At 37.2% G+C, this 24,447-nt stretch overlaps 3 protein-coding genes across 3 annotated transcripts; 1 reads left to right on the top strand and 2 right to left on the bottom strand.

Annotated features, from left to right (window-relative positions):
* Positions 1 to 5,820: 5,820 nt before the first annotated feature.
* On the bottom strand, positions 5,821 to 7,151 carry LOC105037694 (uncharacterized). Its single transcript, XM_010913328.2, has 4 exons — positions 6,964 to 7,151; positions 6,681 to 6,854; positions 6,427 to 6,552; positions 5,821 to 6,026 (listed from the first exon to the last, which is right to left on the bottom strand). The coding sequence occupies exons 1-4, from the start codon at positions 6,967 to 6,969 to the stop codon at positions 5,970 to 5,972; spliced, it is 363 nt and encodes a 120-aa protein (XP_010911630.1). The 5' UTR covers positions 6,970 to 7,151; the 3' UTR covers positions 5,821 to 5,969.
* A 4,529-nt stretch (positions 7,152 to 11,680) lies between these two features.
* Positions 11,681 to 12,956, bottom strand: LOC105049627 (uncharacterized). Its single transcript, XM_010929347.4, has 4 exons — positions 12,801 to 12,956; positions 12,533 to 12,715; positions 12,330 to 12,452; positions 11,681 to 11,883 (listed from the first exon to the last, which is right to left on the bottom strand). The coding sequence occupies exons 1-4, from the start codon at positions 12,804 to 12,806 to the stop codon at positions 11,827 to 11,829; spliced, it is 369 nt and encodes a 122-aa protein (XP_010927649.2). The 5' UTR covers positions 12,807 to 12,956; the 3' UTR covers positions 11,681 to 11,826.
* Positions 12,957 to 21,095: 8,139 nt separating this feature from the next.
* Positions 21,096 to 23,729, top strand: LOC105049598 (uncharacterized). The gene is given in 6 exon segments (XM_010929305.4): positions 21,096 to 21,404; positions 21,644 to 21,694; positions 21,696 to 21,731; positions 22,976 to 23,127; positions 23,129 to 23,202; positions 23,205 to 23,729. Coding segments are annotated over 6 exon segments (768 nt in total). The 3' UTR covers positions 23,351 to 23,729.
* The last annotated feature ends 718 nt before the right edge of the window (positions 23,730 to 24,447 follow it).

Genomic DNA, 24,447 nt, shown 5'->3' with positions numbered 1-24,447 from the left:
ATGTCTAGTAGTAAGAAATATTATGATCTCCATCAATAATATCATTGAAATCTTTTTAAATAGATTGAAATAATTTCAACTCAATAAAAATTATTGATCATCAAAATAATTCTCATGAGTCTCGCAATCTACTAGTAATCTTAGTAGCATGTAATAGATCCAGTAGAATAGAATAGATAAATCTCTAGTGTAGTTGCATGTGATTAGTCCTTCCATTGTGAGTCCAATAAGATAGAGGTTATAAATTTTTCATCAAATTCATCATCTGTCATATATCAAATTTATCTGACTTGAGTTTTGATGTGAAAACTATGGAAATTTTTTCCATCATTCACTCTGTTCTGCCAAGATCTTCTAAACTCGATCTCATAAATCACATAGGACTAACCTCTGATCTATCAAGGATAATATATTCCATATAGGTTTACATCCTATTCCTACAATAAACCTACTGCAACCAATATACACCAAAAATTCATATGGCTAGAAGATCAATTGTATGTGTAGTCAAACTATAGTAATTCTATTGTGAATAGTCGAGGTATCGCAGATCAAAAGACTAGTCATACTACTGTAGTATCAAAAAGTTACTGATAAGTGAGTGGATATTAAGTGACTTCTCATATTGATCATATTCGATATTCTTATTCTCTAACAACCATTTGCACTTTCACTCCAGTATCTCAATACGTAGACTCGAGACTTGTCTATCTTAAAGAAAAATGATCCGTGCATCAATTTATCTAGATCAATCATCGTTCCTATGATGATCCATGATCGGGAGCTTTTAAAATTAATCACCAATGACACATATCTCAAATTCTCAACTCTTAAAAATATATGTCATCATCCTATTAATTTTTTAGATGATTCATAGACACATATATAATATAAATGAATAAATAATTTAATTTATAGATATCAAATATAAAATTATATCTAGAATAATTATATATGTCAGTTTGATTGGCTTCTAGGATATACATCTAACACCTTTTGACCAGCAAGGTATCTCCGATGAAACTATAAGAAGGAATCGAGCCTACTTAATCGATCCAAGAGATTTTCATTTTGGAGAATGCATCGTAAAATAAGACATCGATCGAGCTTCCATTGTCTATGAGGATATGGTGTACATCATAATTCATAATATTTAAAGATACAACTATCACATTGTTGTGTGGGAAGTGACTCCTTCTACATCTTTTTTGAAAAAAATGATTGCTTCCTCCAATTTCTATCTTTTGGCTGATCCACCAGGTCCTATTCCACCATGCCCCCCATTGATGGTATTGATTACACCAGCTGCGGGTCGGTTCTCTATAGGTTGTTCTTGTCGGGGTTGCTTCTGGTGCTGAGGTGCTCTCGACGGTCTTGTGGTGCTTTCCCTTGCATGGTGGATGAAATGGTCCAACCGACCTCACCAGATGAGCTTCTCAATTTCATCTCACAGGTAGATGCACTTTTTGGTGTTATGGCCATGGTCTTAGTGGTAGAGACAGTACTTCTCCCACACATGATTTTCTGATTAGCACTTCATTTTTTATGCTTAGGGAGCTACCACCTAATCTCCATGAGCACCTGTGTTCTAGATGCATTTAAAGGAGTATAGTCAGTGAACCTTTTTGGGGGGATTGGTGCCTTGGCTTAGTGCACCGAGGGCTTCCAGGCCATTGTGCTCCGAGAGGGGTTTAGATCTTTGATGTCAAAGGGAGTTCTAGACCACCGTCGATCCCTCGGGGGGCCCTCTTGCATTGGGGGGAGCTTGGGACCTTGTTCTTCTTGGCCACAGGCTCGACCGAGGTGCCATGCTTCTCGAAGGCCTTATCAGCTCAAGCATATTTTTTGGCCTGATCCAACATTTCTGCAAATTCTTTAGGTACTTCTTCTCTAGTGAGTAGAGGAGAGAATTCCTCGGGAGTCCTCTTTTAAAGGTGGTAATGGCGATTGAATGGTCTAGGTCGCACACCTCCAGGATAGTTGCGTTGAAGAATTCATGTAGTCATGGAGGGACTCTCCTTTCCTTTGCTTTATATTCACCAGGGAACCAGATTGTTGGCTTTGCCTTTTGTAGTCACGAAGTGGGAGATAAATGATCTGCTCATTTGGTCGAATGAATGAATGGAGCTTGACTTCAAGCTTGCGTACTAATCTCGAGCAGCCTTCTTGAGGGTAGAGGGGAAGGCTCGACACAGAATTATATCACTCGCTCCATGAAGAGCATGAGAGTCTTAAAGCTCTCCAGGTGATCCATTGGGTCGGTTGACCCATCATAACTCTCCAACTGAGGCATTTTGAAGTTGCAAGCAGCGGCTCTTGCATAATTTCATCATTGAAAGATGGGTCGATGTAGAAGCTGACTTGATCATTTTGATCCGTGGCCTGTGCTACAATGCCTCGATCCATTGGTTTATTTCTTGAACTTGCAGTCCACGTAAGATTGTGGGCCATCAAGGCCTTCGTGCGGCATGACAGGGATCATACCGAAGTAGACCTTTTAGTAGAGAGAGGTGTTGGTGAACATCTCTTCTACCTCGGGGCTCTAGTGCCGCTCAATCGGGTCTGCCTACCTCAATCCAACTTTATGGTAGAGATTGAAGGGGTGGCCATTGTGGCATCTCCTACATTAGATCTGGTGGCTGTATAGCATTAATTGCCGCAGTTAACATGTATACCTAGGCAATAAGGGTGTTGAACTGATCCCAGTCTACCCCCATAGTCGGTGGAGGGGGGCTACGGAGGCATCTCCGGGGGCTAGGAGGCATCTCTACTGTTGAGTCAGAGTATGATTTTCGATCGGATCACCATTTGATGAGGATGCCATGATGCTCGAATGCCTTGAGGATGTCCTTCATAGTGGCATGGACATGAATTGCATGCTCTCCCCCAAAAATGGCTAGGCCCTTCCTCTAATACCAAATCTATTGTGGTAGATTTTTGGCTCGGATCGGGATTGCTAGAGTGAGGTGAAGCCCGATGAAGATGATGCGATCAGATCTGCAAAACAAGTCCTGGTCAGGAGTGGTTTCGATGAAAACTCTCCGACACTCAAGTCAGAAATCTAAAATAGATGGGGAAGAGCATGTATGAGAGTTTGTGTTACCTTTGGGGTTCCATCATTTTCCTATTTATAGGTCAAGATTGAAGCCACGAGAGGAAAAGGTTGTGGGAGATCACTTTGTCCCCATGGGGCATACCCTTGATTTTCGTGGACTTGCCGGTGGTGATACATTACTTGGCATGTGGCTTGTCATTTTCATTGATTACCCCCCAGTCGGAGTTCTCGGATTTGATGGTTGATGTGATCCTATCCCATGCATGGCCGATTGTTTTCCTTAATGACTATGGCCCAAGTACATAGGGTATGATGGTTGACGTGACTCTCTCCTGCATGTGGCCAGCCTTCCTTAATGGCTTGATTTGATAGGGCCATAGGGGGGGTGTCCTATAGATGTCATCAGATACGATGATTGAGACAAGAAGCAAGAGGAGCACACTTCAGTGGTCTATCATGTGCGCTGAGGAGTGAGGTTGCAGTAGACGCCCAAGTCGGGGCCGACGTTAGAGATTACTTCGATGATTAATAAGTGGGTCAACGGTCTAACATTTTCGGAGGAGGTCAAATGTTATCATAATCGACAGCCAAGGTTAAATGTCGTAGCTTGAATACGGCTTGGTGGTCTGCCAGTGAAGATATCGGTGAAGAATCGAAAACAGCATGTAGATCGGCGACTGGTGTGGAGCTTGGCAATCGAGGCAAGGGATCAGTAGCAGCTAGGATTTACCTGTGCATTTGGGTCTGATATAAGGTTACATCTGCAACAATCAACAAACACAAAAGCCCGTTCTAGTTCATATATCATCGGATCTAATTTAGATCAGCAAGAAGTAGGCTTGACTTGATGCAGACCTGATCCAATCCAACGCAAAAACCAAAATAATGAAAAATCATTCTCCCTCGTGGCAATCATTTTTTCTAGCTTATTGAATGAATCCTCATTTAAATTACTCTCTTTTTTGTTCATCTCAACAACCCCTTCTCATCTCACATACTTTCATTTAATTATATTTAGAAATTCATTGCTTATTTAGGTGTATTTTTATTTATAATTTTCTCTAGTGTATCAATGTAGATTTCGAAAAACTTTGGTTGTAAACCTGTTCGTTAAGAATGATCAATTGATTGGATGAAATTAATTTTTTTAATGAAAAATTCATGTTTAAGTTAGCTTTTTAGTTTTATTTAAAAATTATTATTAATTTTATATTAGCTATTAATTATTATATTTTAGTTATAAAAGAATAGCCTATTGAGCAGAACTGAAAAATACAATCCCAAGCCGAACATTAGATGTTGGTCCAAGTCATATTTGGCTGTGAGTCGACCCTTTTTTTTCCCCTAAACCCAACCTGAATCGATTCAAATATAAAACCAGATCAAATCAAGGTCAAGCAAGCCGTTGTTCACCTGAACAATTTGCAAACCCAACATACAACGTTACTACATATCCAGTTAAAATGACAATCAACTTATTGTCTCAAAAAAAAGAAAAAAAAGAAAAGTGACAATCCACTAAGGTGTATTCAGAGACAAGCTTTAGGCCCCAACGTACACCTTCAAAGCTTTGCTTATTCTTATAATCCTTGGGAAGTTGGTCGTTTTCTTCATAATAACTCTTTCTTATCGTCGACCGCATGATAATTATCCAGTCCCAAGTACCGATAAAGAAACCATCCAATACTGGAAGCAATAATCCCTGATTGGAGGGTAGAGGGATGCGATCATTGGGTTAAGTCTGAGAGGTGTTTGGTTTGCAATTAGAATCAAAATCAAGATGAATTGGAATCGAAATTTGAATGTCGAATTTTCGAAGCATTTGATTCGTGGTCGGAATCAGAATCGGAATGTAAATTTGAATCCTGAGAAAAAAAAAGTAAGAATCGAGTTTTAGATAGATCAAGTTATTCTCATTCCATCCTATAATTAAAATCAAAATCAGACACCTCCCAATCAAATGGTTGAAATAAAAATTATTCATTCTCATTCTTATTCTCGTTCTAGACCCAATTTGTCCCAACCAAATACCCCCCGAAACTTTCCTAAATTACTTTCATTCCTAGTGGATGCATGTCACGTTTCTGCTCTTAGGAGAGTTCCAAATGTTCCAGCATTTAATTTGCTACCAGAATCAAATTAGGTGACTGACTTTAATTTTCAATTAGCTAGATGCCTACACTTGGAAAGTATGAAAAGAATAAATGTCTCTGCAAGTGAAATTTGTGGTAATATCTAGTTTTAGGAAAAAAGAAACTTTTTTTTTTTTTTTAACAACTAGTTAATTATTAGCTTACAAGCTGATACCAGCTGCCATGATTTGCTCCCATTCATACATTAATGAACACAATTATCATTAGCGAATATAATTAGTAAAGGTCAGCTTTAACGCTTGATGCAAACTTAACTTTTGTACACCTCACATGCTATCCTCTTTAGGTTTTTGTCTCGCGTGTATGTGAGTCCAAAGTTAATAACCCACCAGCTTAAAAAGGCGTAATTTTAAACCCTGGTTCAGAAGTGAAGGTGACTCGAATAGAAGAGCTGACCTAAAGGTCCTGCCATTATCAGCTTCCTCATCTTTAGATAAAGGTCGGTGGTTAATCTTTTAAATTATATATATATATATATATATATATATATATATATATATATATATATATATATATATATATATATATATATATATATATATATATATAGTTAGCTGTCTTTATCGATTGACGAACTACAATCTTTTAAAATCACAAAAAGTAGTACTGGTGGACAGTCCAACAAGCCAGTAATTTCTTCCATTTCCTCATCAAAACACTATATACTATCTTACAATATATCTCATGGCAGAAGGAAAGATTGGAGGTACAAGCTACAGAAACCACAGCATAGGATCTGGCCTTCCATAGCCCAAGGCCATTTAGGGGATGCAGCTCATGCCTAGACACCCAGCCCACAAATTCCTCAGCAACTTCTTCTGCAACAAAATAAATAGAAGAAAACAAACAAGCATGAGATCCCTTAATTTACTTATGCTAAAAATTTTTGGCCATAGTTTAAAGAGAAAAATGAAAAATCAAAGACCTCAAAAATTCATCGAAGATTTTGCACATAAAGCTCTAAAAGCCACTTGAACATTGGTGAACCTTGCATCTCAAACTTGGAATATGAACCAACACCAAAGTTTTGAAGATAAATATAATTTGGGTCGAGTGAACTCAAGTTTGGTCATGTTGGTTCAACAGACGTGTAAGGTTGGTTAGGCTTGTAGATCCGTATTCTATAATCTACTAGTTAGAAGTCCTTCAAGTGATCACATTGGCTCAACTTAATCCAATTCATGTTTTAAATTAATTTGAGAATAAAAAAACACTTGCCTTCTTAGGAGCTTGATACAGGAGCTCTGGGGGTATCTTGTACAAGTCCTCGTCTACAGGCTTTGGCTTCCTCCTCTCCTTCTCATACTGCTGCATTCCTTCTCTTTTCCCTCCTCCCTTCTTCCTCTGTAAACCAAGCAGCAACATCATCACCCAAAATAAGAATCATGTTTGTCACAAAAAATGTAGGAAACAAAAAAAAAAAAAAATTGAAACACTCATGAGAACGTTACATATGTAGAGTTAGTGCTGACCTTTCCCTGATGCTGTTGGGACACCACCTTGAAGACAACCTTACCATCTTCTCCAAAGAAGTGAGCTTGGATCAAACCAGCCCCTCTCACTGGCCCGAAGTACTTGGCGATCGGGTCCTCGTCGCAGAAATTCCAGCTCCCAAACGCCGGGACCTGCCTCCACTTCTTCACATCCTACAACCAAAACTCCACCACCATTACAACACCCCCTACTTGTTGCCACCCAAAACAAAACAAAAAGAAAAAAAAAAAAAAGGAAGGCCTCCTTAGCAGCTTCACTTACCTCCATTAGTTGAGCACCAAAGAAGGTAGTGAGACTGCAAGTTAGGACTCAGGAATGTGGTGGTGATAATAATTACAGTGAGGTATATGTTTCAATGGAATGTGGAGGGTGGGAGGATGTCCCCTGGCTTTATAATGGGGACAGAGAGAAGAGTGCTGTGGTTGCTTTAAGAGAAATGTGGGGGCCCAAAGAGAGGGTCTGCTCGTGCTGATAAAGTGAGAGCTTTTCCACTGTTTGATACGGTGGTGTTTATCCTAAAGAGGAGCAGTTTCTGGTGCCCATGCCTTTGGACTCGAGAAAAGAGAAGGGGTGGACCACGACCCGGGAGGACCCTGTGCTCTACCACGCTCACGAGGGTGGCCCGGTTCACGTGAGGGCTGAGCCAAGGTCTCCTTGGAATCTAAGAGACAAGTGTGACGAGGCCCCCGTCTTGAAATATGCGTGCTGACATGTGCCGGCATCTGTGGTTTAACAAGCTTCAGAGTTTGCGTTTGGCGGTATAGATAGAAATTCGACGATTTCAGCTGAATAATACTGAAATATACGGTTGTGATTGATTTTTATTTTTTAGCTATTTGATTGAAAAAATTTTATTTTTATCCTGCTTCAAAGAGAATGAGGATGTCTTGATCCTTGAGAATGTAATCCATCCCTCATTTGATATTCAAATTCTATTTCATTTCGATTGTAATTTTAATCATGAATCTAATATATTCAAAAATATGTTTTAATTTCTATGCCATTAATCGATTTCAATCATGATTCTCATTCTGGTCGCAGATCGAGCTAACCCTCGTGGTTTGTGTTGCTTTTGTTGCATTAGTTTTGTTTGTTCCATTTTTATATTGAAAGAGATATTTTCGAGAATTGAAAATTATAAAATTACATTATATATATATATATATATATATATATATATTTTTTTTTTTTTTTTTTTTTCTTGGTAACAAAGCTTTTTGTTTGAATACGTAAGAGGTACGAAAAGATGACAAGAGAACACAATGTTAAAGGAGGTACAGTACCAAAATATAAGTTGCATGGACGAACATGCAGAGATGGCTGAGATGTGATAAAAAGAAAACAAGCAGGGAGGATAGAAGTTTGAAAGGATTAGAGAAAGAGTGTTAGTTGCATCACTTCAAGATTAGGAAGTGGAAACTTTATTGACATGAGATAATATGAGCACATGCAATGAAGGAACCAGACCCTGTATTAGAGACATTGATTTCCTAATCCAGGTTCTTTTGTTAGGACATTGCTCTAGTGTTAATATAATTGCACCTAATTAATTATAGGATTTTAATTTCTTTATTTCTAGATAACTAAATTAAGTTATTATAACTGATGGTCCTAATCTTTGGGAAGTTTTAATTTATTAAAATAGAATATGGAATATAAATTAGACACAAGTGGTTATTTAGGCCATACTAAAGGGACAAAATCTAACATCAATTAATTGTCATCCCTATAAGTAATAGTAAATGACTAACAAAAATTGACACATAGAATGAAGAAAGAAAATTTCTTGATTTCTAAACTTTCTTTTCGTTTTTGCAATCTTTCTTGAGAATTATAATAGGAGGAAACCTAGCTAAAAAATGGGAAAGGGCCAAACTTGAACCCAAGTAGCTGGTACCAAATGCCTAAGACTTAACCAAATATACAAAGATAAGGGGAAATTTTTTATGCACCGCAGGTACTGTAAAAAATCCGATGTAGAGCGCACCACTTTATGTGATTAGTCTATATACCCATCGCTTCTCAACGCGCTTTAAATATCTGTAGTTTCACTTTTTCATTTGAAAATTTTGAATGACAAAAATATTTCTGTTCTTTGAAAAAAATTATGACATCCTATGTCCATATTATGACATCATACGAGCAGAAAGTTATTATTTTAATGCAGGATGTCATAATTATTTTTCAAAAGGTAGAGATATTTTCGTCATTCAAAATTTTCAAACGAAAAAGCGAAATTACAGATATAAATACGTGTTGGAAAGTGAATGGATAAAAATACCCATTCTATATTATGACATCCTGGGCCATCTTATGACATTCTGCATACAGCAAGTCATAATTTAATGCAGGATGTCATAATATGCTATAGGATGCCATAATTTTCTGGATCATATTATGATATTCTACGTGTAGGAAGTTATAATATGCCACATGATGTCATTAGTTTTTTCAAAAAGTATGGGTATTTTCGTTATATAAAATTTTTAAATAAAAAAGCAGAACTGCAGGCATTAAATATGTATTGGAAAATGATGGCTACATGGATCAATCACATAAAATGGTGCACTTCACGTTGAATTTTCTACACCGCCCGCAGTGCACAAAAAATTTCTCTAAAGATGAGATTAAAGTTGGTTTATTTCTAGTTTTTTTTTCTCCCGTCTCTCATGCTCATGTGTATCTGTATAGGATGCTTGCTTGAGCTATGCTGCCACTTTGGGGCAAATAAACTTGGGCTGACGAGTTATGTTAATCTTATTGCACAAAACCAGCTCAACTACAGTTAAATGTATCAGCACAAGACTGCACTTCTATCCAACTCTGACATCAAATTTAGATATTTAAAAAGTGTTCATATGAAATTTTGTTTATATTGCTTCATGACCTTTTTTCAGATAATAGTGGGGAAGAGCACCTGCACAATTAATGCTTGGATTTTGGTGCTTAAGGATATACCATCCAAGATTTGAATCCATAATCTCTCATTGCTAGACAGAGGGATGTGATCTCAGAGACAAGTTCAACATTGTCATCACCTTCAAGAATTTCTTTATTAATTCTTAGCAGACGCATGTCGTATAGAAATGAGTTTATAGTTTGGCTAAAAAGATTGAAGAATTCTAGTAAGTGTATTATAGATTCCAGGAGAAAGATAAAACTACAAGCACTGCCCGTTATGCAGCTACATCCAAGAAGACTCTAATTTATACCAGCTAATTGACCTGTTTTCTTGGGCTTGTAGAGAATGGTTTATATAATTAGTAGTAGTCTTCACCCAGATGTATCTTATCCATCAAATCAAATTGAAGCTCATGATCCAACATGAGCAAACTTTACAAGCAAAGTTTTTTCTTTTGTTTTTTTTATAATGCGATGGAGTTATTCATTGCCAGATAAGTTCGAATCAAGATATCTCATTAAAAGAGCTAGGTGCCAACTTTACTAGCAAATAAATTGGCAAATTAACTCAATACAATTGACTGACTCTGAGATCAGCCAACATGCTTCCATATACCTATCTCAAATTTGGAGCATCTGACAAACCATTACCAGCTATGATATGTTAATGAACTCAAGGAATGTCATCATCTATATCATATCTTAAACACTCAAGAGACCCCTTAAATTTTATAATATGCCTGCTTTTGTAAATAGACAAAAAGATCTCTCTGCACCCGTTGCCCTTTTATATATTATATTTTTTTTTTTTTGCGTAAATGCCTCATTAGAAACTTAGTAATATTCCCTCACAAGTTTTGTACTGCCCCACAACCATCTTCCTCTTTTCTTCCATGCCTCATGGGAATCAAAATTAGAAACTAAAACCCCACATGCAGGTGATGGTATAATTTCAAACCTTGTTTCATTGGTAAACGTGACTGCGATAGAAGATGTGAAAGGTTTTAACCATTATTGACCTCGCCACCTTTATATAAAGGTGGTCAATTGCCTTTCGAGACGGGGCGTGAATTCTATCACCCACGGCTCCCAAGCTTTTCTAAAGCTTCCAAAATGACAAAAAGGCTAAGAGAGAGGGAAAAAAAATCAAAAGCTCACTTTCAAAACAACTTCGCTTCTCAGTGACGACATCATTATGAGCCATGACCCATCTTCGCTTTTGATGTGGGATTGGACTTCTGGGTGAGATTCGGAGCAATCAACAGTGGACCGATCATGGTAAATAATAGGTACGTAATAGTTAACTCATTACTCATTAATGCATTGCAGCTAAAATCAGTAAACCACTTTTAAAATTAATGACCCAGCTGTTGAACTTGAAAAACAAAACCTTTTCTTAGCTCACTTTCATGATCTTGTTGATGCTCAATCTTGTGATTTAGAAAATTTATAATACACTATCTTTTGTCGATAAAGATTAGGTTTGTCGACGAATCCTGATGTCTATCACCCCATTTCGGAGTATCCGTGGAGGATGATCATTTCATTGAGTTCTATAAGGAGATGAACAAAGAAGTAGACTGGATGGCCTCCTTTGTGACCGATCAATTTAGATCTTCTTACGAGTTGGCTCGATCCATCCTATAGTGTTTCATGACATTTCTCGTATGGATACCAGTGGTTGAATTGATTTTAGGGCTATATAATCAGGCCGCCTTACTCAAAAAAAAAAAAAAACATAGTAAATATCACTGCATATATATACATGAAATAATAGATAATTTTTATTGGAACCATTTCAGAACGAATTCTTTAGGAACTCTTATGGTAAATGGAACGTGGAGATTGTGATTGCTCAAATATTGCAGAGCCCTGGTATTTGTTATTGCTTGTTCGAGCAAAGGTATTTGCTATTGTTTAGAATTGGACAATATAGAAATTACGGTCTATACCAGTATTATAATAGTACATTGGAGGAGGGGGGGGTGAATATTGGAATTAGAAAATGGTCGAAAAGCAAGGATTTGAGCTCCATGAATAGGAAACAAAAAATATAATTCTGGTTCTACTTAATGAGCAATGCTAAGGAGTCAGCAGCTTCTTCCATATTTCCAGATTAAAAATACACTATCTTGCAATATATCACTCATTACATAGAGGGGAAAAAAGTACAAACTACATACACCACCAAACCATACTGACACTCTGCATTCACAAGCCAACTCAAGCAATGCAGTTGAGGCCTAGACACCCTGCCCACAAATTCCACAGCAGCTTCTTCTGCAACAAAATAAGGAAATAAAGCAAAGATGAGTTCCAAGAAGACAAGCCTGACAAAATTTTAGCCATGGTTGAATTGGAAATCCCAAACTCAAGTAAGAATGCCACAAGAACTTTGTCAACTTCCTTGGTCCCAACTTGGGCAAGTCTTGTTGGGTAAAGAGCAAAACCAAGTCTCATATGACAAACAAAATAGCAACCCAAATTAACTTGAAGAGCCAAAACTCAAATTGATAAATCCAACTTAAAATTTTCAATTCAAAGACATTTGAGTTAAGTTCAGTCTAGCTAGTTTGGCAATCCATATCCTGCATAATATGGATCAAGTTGAACTTGATTAAACTGTGTTTAAATTTGCTGGACTTGTTCTAACCCAAGCCTGACTTTGTTAGGTACACCTTGGCCCAACCCAACCATGTGGCATCCTCCTCAGTAAAAATGCTCACCTTCTTTGGTATTTTGCGCAGGAGCTCCGGGGGTATCTTGTATAAATCCTCTTCCACTGGCTTGGTCTTCTTCCACTCCTCATACTGCTTGGCCCTTTCTCTTCCCCCTTGTCCCTTCTTCCCCTGAAATCCAACCATACCATTAAAACAAACACAAACTAAGGAGTCTCAACTCATCAAGAAAACATGTCAGAATTACTGACCTTTCGGTGATGCTTCTGCTGCTGTGGTGACACCACCTTGGAGAGTTCCTCTCCATCTCCTCCAAAGAAGTGGGAATGGATCAAACCAGCCTCCATTGCCGACTCGAAGTACTCGGTGATCGGGACGTCGTCGCAGAAATTCCAGCTCCCAAACGCCGGGACCTGCCGCCTCTTCTTCGCATTCTACAACCAAAAACCAACCACCATTATTACACAAAAATCATTCTGCCATTGTTACAAAGAGTATCTCCATAACCTCTTCACTTACCTCCATTTCCTTGGTAAACTACTGAGCCACTAACTAAAGGAACAGAAGTGATAAATTGGAACAAAGGGATTGAATGGTGCTAATAATAAAAGATAATTAGTTACAAGGGAATGAGGAGATGCAAGAGTGCTCTGCCCGCTTTAATAGGAGCAGGTGGCCAAAGGAGTTGCACTCTGCTGGTGCTGATAAAGTGCAAGCTTTTCCACAGTTTTATATGATGGTGTTTAGCCTGGAGGACACCAGCAGTGGCAGTTCTGTTGGTCACGCCTGGAGTGGATAAAAAAGAAGGCACATGAGGCCATGTGGGGGCTCCGGGGTTCCAACCAGCCAGTGTCTGTATCTGGGCTTGTCACTGTAGATAGATTTTTGGTGATTTTGCTGGAGAACAGGCTCGAACCAGCCATACCTCTTGGTTTGTTCTGCTTTTGAAGTATTGGCCTTGTTTTTCTCCTTTTTGTAGCCTGGGGACTGTTAAATTTTAAGAGCCATTAGTAAGAGTGTGACGCGTTCTCAATCCTTTATTTATTAGTATAAATATCATGTTTGGACCTAAAAGCGTGACAGATGCTGCATGCTTGAAAGATGGACTATACAAGCATGCAAAGCTACTAATCAAGTTATGATAATTTCAGAATAATAATAATAGTCCTTCAATCCTCAAAAATTAATTTAACACAGATCCAACCATGTCATTCTCATCAACAAATATCCCCAAAATAGCAAGAGTCATAATACTCTAACAAGTTGTTATCTAAAAATCTAAAGAAAAATAAACTAAACTCATGCAAACTAAGAAATCCAAATAATCATGAAGATCTTCAAGAGATCTAGCACACTTCCCCCGGTCCCGAGTAATTCATATTTTAAGATTTGAAAAATAGAAAAGGGAAGAATAATGAGCTACATTAGTCTAATAAATAACAAAATACTTGAGGGTGGGGTCTATGCATGCTAAAATATAGTAATGAAATGTAATTTATAACATATCATCGATTAGGCAAAAATTATTTTTTATCAAATTTTAAAATTAATATACCTTATTTTTTTAAAAAGTATATTCTACACAACTAATACTAAACCTAAAATATTGGCTATGGCTATGTAATACCAGTAACAAGAGTTTAATCTCCAGTGTCCAATAGATAACGGATAATAGATAATAGATAATGAGTGCCCAATAACCATTATTTTAATCATCATACTCTTGATATCGAAATTAGTTTTTTAGATTATAAGTCAAAAAGCCTAATGTACAATCCCCATTGGCCAGATCATAGTCATGTTAAGAATACACACACACACAAAGCAAATTTCAAAAATTACCAAGTTAAATTTTCAAAAATTTATTTTTGCAAAAATATTAGGATGCATAATATATTTTAAAATAATTATGATAGCAATAATAACATGATTGACCTATATTTTCAAATAAAAGATCGAGATCATACTATAAATTTAATACAATAATCATAATTTTTCAAAGATTATTTTTCTTAATAGATTTTAAAGGAAAAATACTATGAAGTTTCTTATCTCTTGTCACTTCAAAATCTTGCTTCAGTTAGACAAGTCGGCTTCATCACCTATTTAATATCACTAGAACCTAAAATATTTCATTATCATCTTAAAAGTCTCAAAAAATAGAAGACCTTAAGGAGCCCCAAATAGGTTAAGGTAAGGGGAAATAACCCAATCTGATGATTGGGATGTGGCTTCATGCTTGAATCAAAGTAGATCGAGAATAGGCCAGCTAGGTGATGGTACCTGACAATTTGGGTTGGTCAGCCAAGGGTCATCTAATTAAACTACAAATGAAAGTTAGGCTAGGGAATAGATAACAAAATAATGGTAATGAAGATGGAGTCCAATGGGTTGGGTGGAAGCCTAGCAAGCTATTAGATCACCAAAAAAAGTTAAGGCCTTTGTTGAAATTAAATGGAGGTTACAGAGGAGGGAATATCTAGGGTTACCCAGCATCCAGAGAGAGATCCTGAGAGGAGAGAAAAAGGAAGAGGGAAGAGAGAAATAAGTAGGAGAGAAAATAAAGAGGAGAGGACAAGAGGGAAGAAAAGGAAGCAGAAAATGGAGAAGAGGAGGAAAAAAGGAAAGAGGAGAAGAAGACCATGGCTATATGGTTGATGGTGGTCGACGGTCAGAGGATCGACACTCGGGGCCAATGGTGGTGGCAATAGGGTGCCTAGAGCTAGAACAATAAAGAAAATAGAGATTTTTGCTCATATCCAAAGATTGCTGGTGGTTGGGCTTTGGTGACAGTCATGAGCTGACACAAGAGACTATGTAAGATATCCGATGACAAACATCGATGGTGGGGAAGGCTGGAAAGAATAGATCGTTAGAAATAATATTACTTAAAAATTGCTATATTACTATTATAATGATTTTAGATCAAGATTATAAAATAAACAAACTATTTGAACTAAAATCTGAAAATTGAAAAAAGCTTGCATGGATCCAGGCACATGAAAATACCATTATGAGAATGTGATTCACTCCCGGGTGTGGGTCTGTGATGATCTCATCTCCAAGATACAACAACTCGACTCGATCCAAACATTTTAGAACAAGCACAATCACTGAGAGGATTGACCCAATGACTTTCTTTAGATTAGGGTTGGGATTGGACTCGAGCCGCTGATCAAGGATAATATTAAAGAAGTTATGTTTATAAAATCTAATCGAGTATATAGTTTTAAAGTCGAATATATGTTCTAGATGCATTTGTGGGGTCTAGCTTTTTAGCTACAGATATGTCTTGATTTTTTTCTCTCCTATAAACCCAGCTACCAAGAACAGTTTATTTTATTCTCTTCTCTTTCTCTCTCCTCCATCATGGCTATCGCAACTACTTTCTCCTCCCTATCCTTTGCCGCCTCTCCTTTGGTGAGTACTACTTCCTTGATGATGAAATCGTGTACCAAAGCCACTCAGATGGTTTCCTTGACGTTTGCTAACACATGACAGCCTTAAAACTAACTTAACTACTTTAAAACTAATTTAACTAAATTTAAATAAATATTATTAATTTAATTTAAATATTAAATCTAATTTAGTCAAATCATATAAATATTAATTTAAAAATATTAAAAAATTTAAAATAATAATATTTGGTGACTATTATGCAGCCGTCACCACTACCGTTGCTAATACTCACCAAATCCATACAGACGGCACTGCATCATAGAGGCGCCACTGTGCGGCAGGAGAAGAAAGGGAGGGGGGCCGGTGAGGAAAGAGGAAGGTAGGAGGAAGAAGTGGGGAGGTGGGCTGGGGGCTCGGGGAGGCCGCTGGGGGGAGGCAAGCTGGGGGCCTAAGGAGGAGGTCGGGGGCTCGAGGAGGCAGATCGGAGGCTCACTAGTAATAATTTTTCATCACTAATAATTCTACAAATCAATTTAAAAAAATAAAATTACTTTAATATTAGTGACAGCGATAGCTGTTGCTAATTTACCTCCATCGCTAATAATTTTACAATCAAATTAAAAAAAATAAAATTACTTTAGTATTAGCGACGGCTTATTGTCGTCTCTAATAATAATTTTTCATCGCTAATAGTATTAGAACCAAATTAAAAAAAATAAAATTACTTTTTATTAGCGACTTATCTTGCCGTCGTTAAAAGCAAAACATGCTGTCGCTAATAATTTTTTTATTTTTTATGATGGCAAGTTTCTTGATCACTATTTACCATCGAAAAAAAGATTATTAGTGACAGCAAATTTGCCATCCCTAATAGCTGTCGCTAATACTCAATATTCATGTAGTGCAAGCTCGGCCCAAGTCTGACCCCAAATTCAACCCCGATCAATAGCTTGAATATCCAACCTGAGCTTGATCCCTAGGCAAGTGGGTTTAGATATTTCGGACGAGTTAGTCTAATCTCTAGCCAGTTAGCCAGTTAGCTAATTAGTTTTAACTTTAAGCAAATCTCATTGTCTCGAAGAACCTTAGAGTCCGAATATGTGATAGCAATTAGAATCCCTCTTCCTATCTTCTGATCTTCCCTCATCGTCGATGCTAGTATTCCTCGATTCCTCTTCCTCTTAAGATTTGGGAGTTCTCTCCGCCTCTACTGTTGATTGGCCACTCCAAGATTCATTGATGTTCCCTTATCATTGGTCATCCTTGTCCGTCATAATCAATCGTTGGCCGCCATTCTCCATTCACCATTCATCAGTCCTAACACGTACAGCTCCTACTGACTCCCTCTTCTTCCGATTTTTCCTCATTGTCGATATTTCTCGATTCCTCACCCTCTCGAGATTTGAGGCCTAGGGTTTTGAAGTTCTCTCCACCTTCATTGATGATTGGTGGCTCCAAGGTCCATTGGTGTTCTCTCATCACCAGTCATCCTCGTCTATCATCATTAATCATTGGTCACCATTTGTCGTTCATCAGCCCTAGCAGGTACCTCCTAGTATATTTCTTTTTTTTCTCTCTCTCTTTATTCTTTTTGGGTAAGGGAGTACTGTAGTCAAAGAATGGTTCATGTATCACTAGATCGGTCGTGAGGGCTATTTCAATTTAATGACAGTCTAGTACTAGGGTACATAGTTGTTATTGATGTAGCATGTAAACCAATAGGGTGTCATACTATGAAAATCATGAGATGTGGTTGAGAAGGACTTGTGTACAAACGTCTAGTAAAATGAATGGGTTTTGCCTTTAAGTGCTATGCATGGGAGAGAGAAATAACAAAGACTTATAGCTGATTTTGTTTGAGTCCTAAGCTCCTACCTATGCTAGTTATAAAGTATCGAATAGTATTGCTGATTTTATTTATTGGCACTTTATAATATTGTAATAAATCAGCAATACTATTTAAAAGAAGAAAATAAATGGAGAAAAACATCATTGCCAATTAACATACATGCTTTTACAAATATTGATTTTATGAATATTGATTTTGTTTTTAATAATTTATGTTGTTATTTGGATAAATTATTTTTACTAACGTCTCATTCTAAAATAGATGAACATAAGACTATTGAATATATAGAGGATGAGGATGATAAAAATAAAGATATTATTGAAGCTATTGAAAGTGACAAAGATTCTAAAAAAAAAGATCTTGGACATGAAACCACTTTATTGAAGAAAAAAAATCTGATGGATCAATAGCTATATGTAAATATTATAAAAAAATATTAAGTGATAGTACTAAAGGAGAAACAAGTCATCTATAATAATATCTTAAAAATATTTATAAAAAGTATCAAAAGAATCTAGTTAATTAAATGTTTATAGTAGTAAGTTTAAAAAAATCTGGTGAAGTCTTTTAAATTCAACCAAAAAGAGAGTAGAATTTTTTTTGCAAAATTTATCACATAAATCGAGCTTCTATTTGAAATTATTAAGTATCCATTTTTTTTTAGATTTTATGAGATCTGTTCAATCATTATTTAATGTTATTGATTGTAAGATAGTAAGAAATGATTATATAACTTAGTATCAAGTAGAAAAAAAAAATTCATGATTCATTTAATAAACTAAGTTCTCGGGTTAGTCATACTAGTAATATGTAGATATCAAATTAAAAAATCGATTATATTTCTCTCACAGTACATTATGTTGATTTCTAATTTATTCTACATAAGAAGATAATTAGTTTAAAAAAACTAGCATATATTTATACAAATTTTGTAATTGAAAATGCTATTGAAAAGTACCTTCTTGAATAGAAACTAGATTCTAAAATATATGCTATTACTTTAGATACTTGCTCCATAAATAATATTGTAATTAGAAGTTTCAAAATCATTTTTATTATAGAATATTATTTAATGGCAATCCATAGTCATATTAAATGTTGTGCACACATATTAAATATTATAGTTCAGGATGGGATGAAAATAAATCATGAAGCTATTAATTGAATACATAAGAGAGATTATTATAGATGTGATTGTACCATCTCAAATACAAGGATTGGATAAAATTGGCAATATGTAAGACTTCCTATTAAAAATGGCTCACTTGAGATGTTGCTACAAGATGAAATTCCACTTATGAAATGTTGAATGATGTAATTAGTTATAAAGATATTTTTATTAGATATGTAATTGGGCATTCATATGTATCCCCCAATAATGATGAATGGAAACATGCAGATGTAATTCTTAATTTTTAGAAGGATTCTAGATGCCACTCAAGTATTTTTTGGTTACAAGTATTCCACATCTAATTGGTACATAAAAGAAGTTTGAAGAATTAGAACAAAATTATTGATAGATGGGAGTGTTGATACTAATGATACACTGAAGCAATTAATAAATGAGATGTAAAAAAAATTCAACAAATATTGATCTTAGCATAATAATTTATTAGTAATGATTTCTATTTTGGATCTCAGATCAAAATTGATATTTATAGAGTTTTGTTATCAAATGGTATTTAATTTGGAGGAGAGTAAGAAGAAGATTGATGATATTCATATATGTCTTTATAAATTTTATAAGAACATACAGATGTAATAAGAATGTAGCCTTTTGTAGGTTCAAGTGAGCTAACATTTGATTTTGATGGGCCAAGTGATATAAGTTTAATTTCTTCTTTTAACTTGAGTAAAATAAAATCGGACATGAATTTTATTCAGTTTAGAAATTAAAGTTATTCTAAGAAGCCAAAGTGGCTCTTTTTTCTATCCGATCTATGCTCCTTACTAGCCGTCCCTCTTCTTTTCCATTTCTCTGTAATAGATGGAGAATAGAGACCATAGTAAAAAAATGAAGATGATGGTCATATGCACCGTTATCCATGCTTGCTTGAAGATTTTAAATGAAACTAATTTATTTTTATTGTTTTGAATGAAAAATTTTTTTTGGATAAATTATGTTCGTAATCCCTAACCTAAGTTGGATTTTTTTAAATGGTTCCTAAACTACAAAATCTTAAACTTAAGTCCCCCAACTATCTTAACCCCTTTAATGTTGCCCCTAGGGTGGATTCCGGCCGTTTTCTCTCGTCGAAAATCCGATGTGACAAAATTTGATGCTGATGTGGACAAAATCAGATACAGACATGATAAAAAATAATATATTATTATTATTATTATTATTATTATTATTATTATTATTATTCTCTCTGTCCTCACACGAATCGCAAAGCATTCAAAAAAAAAAAGAATGAAGAAGACTCCCGTAAGGAGTCTTCTCCTTCCTCCCGACCGACCCGTCCAGCCGCACCCCCGCACCCCCCACTGTGCCCCCTCCGACTGCACCCCCGTCTGCCCCGATGCCAATGGGTTGCGCACTAGTGGCCCCCCGGCCCCACCCCCATATGCCCCCACGGTTCCACTTCCCAGTACACCCCACCCTGGCCCTCATCCCATCATCGTCAATGGGTTCTACGCACCCCCCAACTAGCTCAATAGGATGGGAGGCTTGGAGCGACGAAACAAGGAAGCTTAGATGATCGCTGGGGTTTTGTGTTAGATATTTTTTTTTATTTTCAGAGATCTATGGAAGGAAAGTATCTGAGAGAGGTCGGAGGAGAAGGCCGACGCTAGTGACGATAGGGAGGAGGGCGACAGCGCAGAACGACAGGAGGTGATGGCGAGGAGAGAAGGGATGGGTGGCAGGGGGTGAGGAAAGAAGATGCACGGTCGAGGAGGTGAGGGCCAAGGGTCTTTGTCGATCGAGGATGTTGGCGGCGGCGAGAAGGGGGCTTGACGGGAGGTGAGGGAGGAGAAAGTGGAGGACGAGGGGCGGTCGATCTGGAGGCGGAAGGGGTGAGACGGGGCTGGGGGGTGCCAGTGCACAACCCATCAGTGCCGGAGCCGGCAGGGGTGTGTTGGGGTGGGACAAAAGCCCCAGGTGCTGAAGAGGAGGGTCGGAGGGGTGGGTCGGTGGGGGGGATGTGCGGGTGGCGAGCCGATGGAGGGGTGATGAGGATAGAAAAAATAACAAGAATGAAAAAAAAATTAAAATAATAATAAAATATTATTTTTTATCACATTGTTATGTCAGCACTAGATTTTGCTACATCAAATTTTTTTTGTGAGAGAAAATAGTAAGAATTTATTTTGAAAACAATATTAAACGAGTCCAGATAGTTGAGAGGTTTGAGTTTAAAATTTTATAGTTTATAAATTATTTTAAAAAAATTAATTTAGTTTAAATATTATGAATATAATTTATTTTTAAATTTTTATGAATGATACACTGATTTATCGTTGGATGGTGGAAGATTCACGCTAGGTTTGTTTTCACCAATAATTTCTCCTGCCCTTTGGCATTCTCGGGATACGTGGACGACAGGTAGACACACGTCAGGAGGATGCCGAATTCAGGGCCCGCCCACCCAAGCTGTCCCGCATGTACACGCGTCACGGCGACGCCGAACTCGGGGCCCACCCACCCGAGCTGCCTCGCATGCCAACTCAGAGGTTACCCCGTCCCAAAGGGAGCTGGGAGATCCCCAGCCACGTCATATCATAGTCAACTTTATCTGAGGTGGGCCCAACCTCCCGCCTCTACTCATTCGGTGCGACTCACGGCAGGGGAGCTCATTGGGTTCTCTCCAATTAGTGGGATCAGGGAATCCAAAGCGGAAATTGTATCCAATAGATGTCTGCTACGTGGGATGGTTGGTAAAGATTGGGAGGAAGCATGCAGTATAAACTAAGCGACCGGTGGTCCAAACTTTGGATGTGATTATATATCTTCCAAATATAATGATAATGATACATAGGTAGGTGACAGAAGAACCTTTTTTTTTAAATCTGTTTGCAAACAATAATAGTCGAAACAATGACACATGGATTCTTGTCTTGTATGGCTTTAGGCTTCAGGCAGTGATATAAATACTAGCTCACTTCACACCAGTCTCAGTCATCCAGTGCTCTTAATTTTTCAGTTCCTAGTTTCCAACAGTTCCAGTTTCTTAGATTCTCTTGTCATGGCCGGTGTTGAGGTGAGCTACTTAATTATTTTGGTTTTGTCATGCCATATTTTCACTAGCTAGTGAGCCAACTCGTTATCTTCTATACCTCTAGAAGATAGTTTAGGGTTGATCAATCATGCATGGATTGATTAGTTTCATTGAATTATTCTCAAGCATGGCAGCATTCCATGTCTTGCATCCTTATTGACCAGTTTTTGTTTCAGATTCTCGTACACATCAATATCATTTTTTTTTTTTTTATCTTGTGTTATTATCACCATATTGATTAGGATAATTTTTAGTTTACTATCAGTTTTACTAAGGCTTATTCTCCCCAGTACTCTGGAATTATGCCAAAAGGTCACTGCAAGAGATGTAAGAATTATTATGCAAGGTGTTCTAAATTATCATTAGTTAAGACACTTCTCTTTATCATTTTAATTTAAGTAGCTCGATATAGACTACTTTCCATCCTATTAAGGTTTATTCTTCCTGCTGATTAATCTATGGGTTTCTGAAAGTTTAGTCATTTAAATTAAGCTAGAAAAGTGGTAAATGTAAAAAAGGACCAACATCTCATTTTTAGAGTTCTTTAGCATATATCAAGTTTTGTTTAGAGATTTTATTAATTGGTGAGACTATGGAGCACTCTGTGAAGCTTATAATATTTTTGCCTCTGTTTTCCACATTGATGTTTGAATTTGCTTCGACTAGTAACCTACTAGAATATATAAATATATGATGTAATCCTTGTCATATTGATGTTTTGAAACAGTTTGGCTCACACTATACTATGATTATAAAGATTTTGAGCCAACAGCGCATAGCGCAGCTAATTGTCACCCATCCCTCCATGGAAAAGTTCTTAGGTCAAATTTGCTACAGTTGGGTGTACAAAAGAGAGGGCATAAATAGCATTCAACACCTTTGTATTGCACCATGTCTCAAATGGCACTGGGAAATGGTGTCCAAAATGCCATTATTTTACAAATACGGTACAAATTATAGTAGTAAAAAATTAATCCAAATCATGGCACATCACAAATTTTTAGTAGTACTTATGAGATCCAGCCCACATCCAATTTAGCTCAAAAAAATGTTTTAGAATGGCAAAGGAAAGTCAACAAGAATTTTTTGTGGCCTATCAAAGATCATCGATCACCAGTCCCATCAGCCAACTCTCTACGAAGCTCAACTGGACACCTTCCATGCAAGCATGAAACAAATCAGTTACTGGCCCCATTTTTGACAAAAAAAAAAAAATTGTAACGCAGATGGAAACAGCTTCAGCTGCTACTGTGGAAACCGAGGCTCCTGTTCCTGCCGCCGAAGAGGTGGTCGAAGCTGAGGCCCCGGCTGCAGCCGCAGAAGAACCCAAAGCAGAAGAAGAGGCAGCACCAGCCAAAGCAGAAGTGGTGGAACCTGAGAAGCCAGAGGGAGAAGGTCCAAGAAGTTGCTGCCCCAGAAGCTGTTGCCTCTGCAGTGGAGACTACAAAGGAAATGAACCAGTGGCAGAACCAGTAGCAGCACCAGAAGCAACTCCAGAGGAAGCCAAAGCTCCTGCAGGGGAGAGAGAAACAAGACTAAGGCACCGGTGGCAGTTGAAGAGCCGAAGGCTTTGGAAGAAGAGGCAACTCCCGCCCCAGTAGATGAAGCCAAGGCTGAGACGGTGACTGCTGTTGCATCGTAATAAGGAGTGTGTTTAAAGTTCAGTGAGCTTTTTTGGGGAAGAGAGGTTCGGATGAAGCTTAAATAGAGGGCTATGCAGAGAAGAGCGGTTATAAGGATTGATTGATGTTGATGATAAAAAGAATAAGGTTGACATAAAAACTACGAACAGGGCAAGGCTTCTGGTTTCTGGGTTCTGGGTGTAGTTTCGCTTGAGGAGGCTGTTTGTACTGCGAGGCTATGGGGTGTGATTCGGCTTGGTTCATATTTACTCTTTATTAGAATTCTATAGTTTTATGGTAATGTATTGCCTTTTTCAATTGGATAATGTTTTTTAATAATTAAGAAATAATAAAGTGATCCACTCTTAGACTTTTTTTTAGACGTTGTTTATTGGCTAGATGAAAGACTCTTTTATTATTTTATTTTAAGATAAGAAAAAAAAAGTAAATAAAAAAACAACACGCCTCGTTACTATTCCTCTGTTGTAGTCATCTATCGTCTGATTCTACTGAATCCTCTGCGGTGGTGGTTTGTGCTGTAGAGTATTGTATACTGCTTGACAGCCATCATCAAGAAATAGGCAACTATCAAATAAAATGATATTATCTACTACGGTATATCACTGTTGATGGCTGTTCATTTTCCTATATTGATCGTTGATGTGTAGTATTATATGGTGCAAACTGCACATGAGAGAGATCCGATTTCACTATACCGTATCAACAAACGAGACAGCACCTGCCACCGATCTTATGACTTCCAAAGCCCATCGTCAACTGCAATGAGAGATGGTAAAATCGATCCAACTCAATGGATATGCGTCCTATTTAAATCCGATCAAATCCGAGAAATAAGTTAGGGTTTGATCAAATTTGGATAAAATCTGAAAACTGTAGCACGGATATGGGTAAAATATGGGTAGTGCTATTTTTTACTTAAACCCAAATCCGAACTTGATCCGAATCTATGGGTATGAGTAAGATCCGAACCCATACCGGAATATATATGTTTATAATTCTGTTTTGGTAATTCTGTTTTGGTTGCTAATATAAATAAAATTATTTTAGTTGTTTAT

The sequence above is a fragment of the Elaeis guineensis genome, chromosome 8, assembly GCF_000442705.2.
Source record: "Elaeis guineensis isolate ETL-2024a chromosome 8, EG11, whole genome shotgun sequence".
Lineage (NCBI taxonomy): Eukaryota > Viridiplantae > Streptophyta > Magnoliopsida > Arecales > Arecaceae > Elaeis > Elaeis guineensis.
This window is presented reverse-complemented; position numbering and strand designations above follow the sequence as displayed.